General features: G+C 40.8%; 1 protein-coding gene across 4 annotated transcripts; it reads left to right on the top strand.

Moving 5' to 3' along the window:
• Positions 1 to 575: 575 nt before the first annotated feature.
• Positions 576 to 3821, top strand: LOC117561180. 4 transcript variants are annotated; one of them, XM_034238481.1, is made up of 8 exons: positions 576 to 831; positions 1219 to 1319; positions 1469 to 1595; positions 1710 to 1797; positions 2518 to 2705; positions 2860 to 3168; positions 3273 to 3373; positions 3673 to 3821. In XM_034238481.1, exons 1-7 carry the CDS (start codon positions 754 to 756, stop codon positions 3309 to 3311), a joined length of 930 nt encoding a protein of 309 aa, XP_034094372.1. In that variant the 5' UTR covers positions 576 to 753; the 3' UTR covers positions 3312 to 3373; positions 3673 to 3821. The 4 variants fall into 4 exon arrangements, with proteins under 4 accessions (XP_034094372.1, XP_034094371.1, XP_034094370.1 ...); XM_034238480.1 differs by lacking the exon at positions 3673 to 3821 and having other exon boundaries at positions 2860 to 3280; XM_034238479.1 differs by lacking the exons at positions 2518 to 2705; positions 2860 to 3168; positions 3273 to 3373; positions 3673 to 3821 and having other exon boundaries at positions 1710 to 2481.
• The last annotated feature ends 2160 nt before the right edge of the window (positions 3822 to 5981 follow it).

Genomic DNA, 5981 nt, shown 5'->3' on the forward strand with positions numbered 1-5981 from the left:
ACCCAAGGCTGAATCATAAACTAAACTGTATATATGTATAAAGGGTTACGTCCTTAGCTGGCTAATAAGCTACATAACAGGCTAAGCTAACAAGCACACAAACACCTGCTAACGGGGTTAACATGTATAATATTATCATTTTACTTACCGAAAAAAGCTGAAAGTAGACTTCTTGGAAGATCTGTTAGTATTCAAGCGCACAGCACGACATTTTAATTATCTGGTATTTGTAACAATATTCCCTAACAGGCACGATCACCACAAACACAGCTAAAGGATCAAGTACAGTAACTACAACTAACTAACGTTGTAGCCTCTATGGTTGTAGCCTAGCAGATTGGACAAGTTGCTGTTAGCTGACAGTGAGACACGTATCTGTCAATCAAAGTGACCACGCCCTAATCTATGCACAAACTTTAAGACCTAATATAAATATAAAGGGTCGCGTTAGAAAACAATTCACTCACAGATCCATAATCATGAAGGTGGAATCTAACTATATCGATAATAAAATGTATGGAGCCAGGGGTAGAAACATGTTTTTTTCTGCTGTAAAATCGGGCATTTTAACATGGGGGTCTATGGAAATTGCTCCTTTCTGCAGCCATCGCCTTTCGGCCAATATATGAACTGCAGTGTGTGGCACTTCCGTATTGGCTTCCCGGCTCTACCCCACAGTTTGCCGCTTGGTGAAAACGCAATCATTCATCAACGCAGGAATCATGGAGGACACCGACTATGTCAAACAATTAAATGAACCTGCACGCCGCAGATATCGTGAAAAAATCACAGCACACATCAAACAACAAATGTCGCCTTGTTTTTGCCCGGGTGAGTGTTAACTACCTATACCTTCTTACCTCTAAGTAGCATTATTAGGAGACATCTAGCGAGCTAACTTTAGCTACATGGACTCATGTAAGGCAGTGTTACGGCTGTCACCTTGCCTTCAGCATTAACTGGCCTGTGAGTGTGTTGTGTGTGTATATATGTGTATGTTTGTTATGTGTATGTGTTTAACTTAGGATATATTGTGTTTTGTGTGTATAGACAGCTCAGAGCCTTTGAACAGCCTGCACGTTGTTTATATCACTCTATGTTGAGGTTAATATTAAAAACAACCTCTTTACCAAGACCATCTGGTTATGTGTTGCTTGTGATGTTGTTAAATGTATGTTATCAACTCGCAAGTTGTGAACTGGAGCTTCAATTGTGTAGGTCAACCATTCCCAGAGGTCTGGAGAAACACCATTAAAAACGTGGATTGTAGCTAAAGAAGATGGAGAGGTTGTTACAGCACACTGTAACTGTATGGCTGGGTAAGCCATAAAATAAATATCCCAACCCAAAGCATATTTGACACAACACTTAAGCTCAGACAAAATAATGCCTGCTATAATATTCATGTTATACCATTACTAGCTTTTACGATCAATCTAGTTATTCCAGTATGTCTCTGTCTATACAGTTTGTCAGAATCCTGCTCACATGTTGGAGCAGTTCTGTTTGCAATCGAAGCAGGTGTGAAGATGAGAGAGACTGCATCCTGCACCACTGAGAAGTGCAAGTGGCTAATGCCATCACATGTCAAAAAGGTATTCAGACCCCAGTGGTCAGTCAGCTGTGCATGCCGTCCTTGCCTGTCTCATTGTTACACTGCACCTACATGTATGTTCACATACATCTTGGTCTGTCTCTCACATGTGCAGATTCCTGCTGCTCCAGTTGCGATGATAGACTTTTCATCCGCAAAATCCAAAAAGCAAAAACTGGATGATGCCATTGCTGGAAGGACAGGTGAGAAGCACACATTTCAGCGTCCCACAGTCCAGGGTTCAAAATTGGAGCGAGGATCAGAGAGGTATATGCAGTTTTTCAAGACTTTGAGCAGAAATTCCCCAAGAAGTGCTGCACTGATGTCCAGGGAACCATATTACAGAGAAGTTGTCCCTAAATCTGTGAGCAAGCTACCTAAACCACTACCTCAGTATAGGACACCAGAGATGCTACAGCTATCCCCAACAGAGTTGCAGAATGCATGCCAGGACTTCAGACAGGAAGAGCTGACACAGCCACAGGTCCAGGCAGTAGAGGAGGAGACCAGAAACCAGAGCTTATCAGCAATATGGTTTAGCCAAAGAGCAGGAAGGATCACAGCCTCAAGACTGAAGCAGGTTCTACAGACTAGTCTTGATCAGCCATCAAAGTCCTTGATCAAGTCCATATGCTACCCAGAGGCATACAAGTTCTCTACAGCTGCAACAAGGTATTTATTAGGGATTAGGGAGCCAATCAGAAAAGCAAACTGTATACAGTTTTTCTCAGACGCGGAGGGATACCGACTTGTTGTGAAAAGTAACTTACAATTCTACCCGTGGTATACGCTGATTATATCACGTATATCAGTAAGTTACAGTACAAGTAACTTATAACTAAATTCATTATCATTACAAAACATGATTCACAAAATATTCAATGCATAAAAATTCAGAATGTGTGTGTGTGTGTGTGTGTCAGTCAGGTATGGATGCAAATACGAGGCAACTGCCCGAAAGCAGTATGAAGGAGTACAAAGTCTGCACCACCAGGGTTTCAGCTGTAAAGACAGCAGGCTTTGGCTGAACCCTCAATGGCCATACATGGGAGCGTCGCCAGACGGATGTGTCACGTGCACCTGCCATGGAACTGGTATCTGTGAGATAAAGGTAAGTTATTTGTTCAGTATTGTGCTACAGTAAAGCGGGTAAGTATAGGATTGTGACGTGATCCTGAGTCTGGGGATCCTCTCCCAATACATTTTGAGCTGCAGACACTTATTTACAGTACAATATATTACTTTTCTTTTCATTGAACTTTTAGTGCCCACACAGCAAACAAGAGGAGGCCAATCTTCGCCTGTGTGCTGGAGAACAGGGCTTCTGTCTCGTCAACGATGGGGGCACTGTGAAGCTGGACAGGAGACATGCCTACTACCATCAAATACAGGCTCAGCTCCACCTCGTTGATGTTGACTACTGCGACTTTGTTGTCTGGACTAAAAAGGACCTATTTGTAGAGAGAATTGTGCGTGATGTGGACCTGTGGGACAACATAATTCCCAGAGTTGAGCGTTTCTTCAGACTATGTGTTCTCCCTGAAGTGTTGGGACAGCAACTTACAAGGGGAAAGGTAAAAGTCATAAAGAGTTGGTGTGCTCATTTTTTTCCACAAGAACATGTTAGTGCATAACTATCAGGTGACTAAAAGCCTCCTTTCCCTGTTCCATTTTTCAGTTTCAGTTGCAAGATTATCAGGAGGGAGAGAAGGCGTGATTACCAGCACCTGTGGTCTGTCCTGGTCCCGGAAGTTGTGGTTCTCTCCTTGTTGCATTATTATTACGTGCCGTAGTGGGTGCTGGTGTGTGTGGGTGTCTTTTTCTCTCTCCCTCTGATCTCCCCAGGTGCTCCCAATCTCCAATCAGCGCCTCCATATAGGACATGAGGAAGGTTGCAGTCGCTCTCCCCTTATCTTAAGCTTTGTTTGACAAGTTGGCTGGTGAGCCCTTTTTCGTTGTGTTAATTAAAAGACCACTTTATGGCGTCAGAGATCAGTTTCCTCTCCTTTTTCTCTCGGCCGGTTATGTTGTGTGTCGCTACTTCCCTTTGTACCCCTATATTTACAAGGGAACGTAACATTTGCACAGTGGCAGCTCTTTAACCTGCATTACAGCACCTTCATATTCACTGACCACACTCACTAGAGGAAGTAGGGCTGTGTGATATATTGCTATTGTAAAAAAGATGTTTACTGAAAAGATTAAATGATACTAAGACTGAATAATACATGGTTTCTTATTTACATTTACAATAACCCTCAATGGCCATACATGGGAGCGTCACCAGACCAATTGTCATCTCTAGAATATTGTTGAATGAATTAAGCCTGAATGTAGATGAAAGTTGTATATTGAGTAGGGCTACACCATTTTCAACACAAAAAGATGTTTACTGAAAAGACTTGAACACAAGATGTTTGAACACAAAAATATGTTTACTGAAAAGATTAAATGATACTGAATAATACATGGTTTCTTATTTACAAGACTACAGCTCCATGACTTTACTCCAATGGGACGACAGACACTGACAGATTAGACAAGGCACAGCAAATAACCCCAATCTTGTCAATTAATGCTAGTGCCTCACCTGGTTTTGTTAGCATGTGCTCTATGGGTGCAGCCCTGCTTTGCAGAATCTGATATTTTCTTCTGACTAATCCTATGACTCTTTCAACATGAATACGCACATTAGCTATTTTTCTTGTCTCTTCCACCTCGTATGCTGACAGCTGACTTTTCCCCCTGGTGAATGCAGGCATCTTTAGTCTGAGTCTGAATCCCATTGGCATTGTAGCTTGAAGTACATGTCGCTCTGGCCACTCAATTATAAATTCTGTACTCTCGTGAAGTATGTCAATTAACTTATGCCAAATTCTAGAAGCAGTGGAGAGAGAGATGTTGAACCTGAAAGCCAAATCTTTCAGAGGGAGATTTAGTCTCAGCCTCAGCAAAACTAAAATGAATTGTTCAAATTTGGAAGGCCTTATGTCTGTGCTCTCCAAATTTGAACAGTTCATTTTAGTTTTGCATTATTTTTCTTTATAGTAGTCAGACCTTTAGTGGAATAACAACAAATGTAATTACCTAAGAATTATTCCTCTAAAACATCCCGCCACGTATCTACGCTCACAATCTGCAACCTGAAAAGATTGTTAGGTTACATAACAGTTTAATTTGTCATTTGAAATGTGAAATGACATTATTGGCAACATTTGGATATTCCTTAATCCCTTTAACTGTAGCAAGGTTTTTAAAAGTGCTGGAAGACCTGCCAAAATGTTTAATAGTCCCACGTAATGTCAATTATTAAAACAATTACCTTTTAGACACATTTGGCAGCTGCTGATGTGGATTTTAGGCTGTGACAAACAATTAATGTATTACACAATACATTATTAGTCATTGTGGTCTTATGAAAACACATTTATACTTAATATAATGTGCACTCTAAAAAATGCTGGGTTATTTCTATAAACACATTGCTGGGTTGATTTGGCTGGGTCATAATTATGGGTTATTTGCGTACTGTAAACACACTGGTGGGTTGTTCATGCTGGGTCAAAGGGGTTATTAGGGCTTCAAATGCAGTTGAACACCTGCCTGGGTTATTTTTAACCCAGAGGTTGCTTTATTCATTTTCCCACTTCTGAATCATTCTGGAATCATCTTTTTGTCATTTCTTACATCAAAACACACTGAAAAAACTGATTATGACCCCTTTTAGATGTTACATGTTTTAATCTAGCCTTTTTTAATAGATTTTAATGTGTTATTGCATCCTTCTTATCTTTTTTAATGAATCTTAACATATATTGTCACTGTTTAAAATTAGCTCATTTCATTCATTTAAAAGTAGGCTAATTATAAAAAAATATGTAAAATTACCACATATACTGTCCTGTCTGCGCATGTGCATACACAAGCAGCCCGCCACTGTTCCCTCCATTTTCCATTCGGAATCGGAAGGACCGGACTGGCTGCGTAGCTCCGCTGTCGTGAGGTGAACGTTCTCCACGGCTCTCCGTTTTAAGTAAGTAGCTCATTTATAGCCTTGGGTGTATTATATTATACTTTAAAAGGTTGCTTTATAGCTAACATTAACGCTATCGACTGTGTGTTTTGATAGATTAACATTAGCAACCATTAACATAGGCCTACAGCAGGGGATGTCCGGGGATGTGAGGACAGCGCGAGGACACAGACAGGGAGGTTGCTTTACTTCATAAAGGAAATGGTGGTCAATATTAACAACATAGGAGTTAAAACGCTTAATAACCTTCATTATGTGTTAGAGAAAGAATATAAGAAAGTTTGACAAAGATGAGGCTGTTAATCGGGCAGCGGATCCGCTGTGTGTAGAGAGAGAGAGACACGCGCTGAGCTG

Source organism: Gymnodraco acuticeps, unplaced genomic scaffold (genome assembly GCF_902827175.1).
Source record: "Gymnodraco acuticeps unplaced genomic scaffold, fGymAcu1.1, whole genome shotgun sequence".
In the NCBI taxonomy this organism is placed as follows: domain Eukaryota; kingdom Metazoa; phylum Chordata; class Actinopteri; order Perciformes; family Bathydraconidae; genus Gymnodraco; species Gymnodraco acuticeps.

Bases quoted from the DNA above. Each gene is read 5' to 3' on its own strand.
- LOC117561180 (XM_034238479.1), top strand. From the start codon at position 754: ATGAACCTGCACGCCGCAGATATCGTGAAAAAATCACAGCACACATCA. The intron at 1,320-1,468 runs GTAAGCCATAAA...CTGTCTATACAG, and splicing joins CACTGTAACTGTATGGCTGG to TTTGTCAGAATCCTGCTCAC. The intron at 1,596-1,709 runs GTATTCAGACCC...TCACATGTGCAG, and splicing joins TGCCATCACATGTCAAAAAG to ATTCCTGCTGCTCCAGTTGC.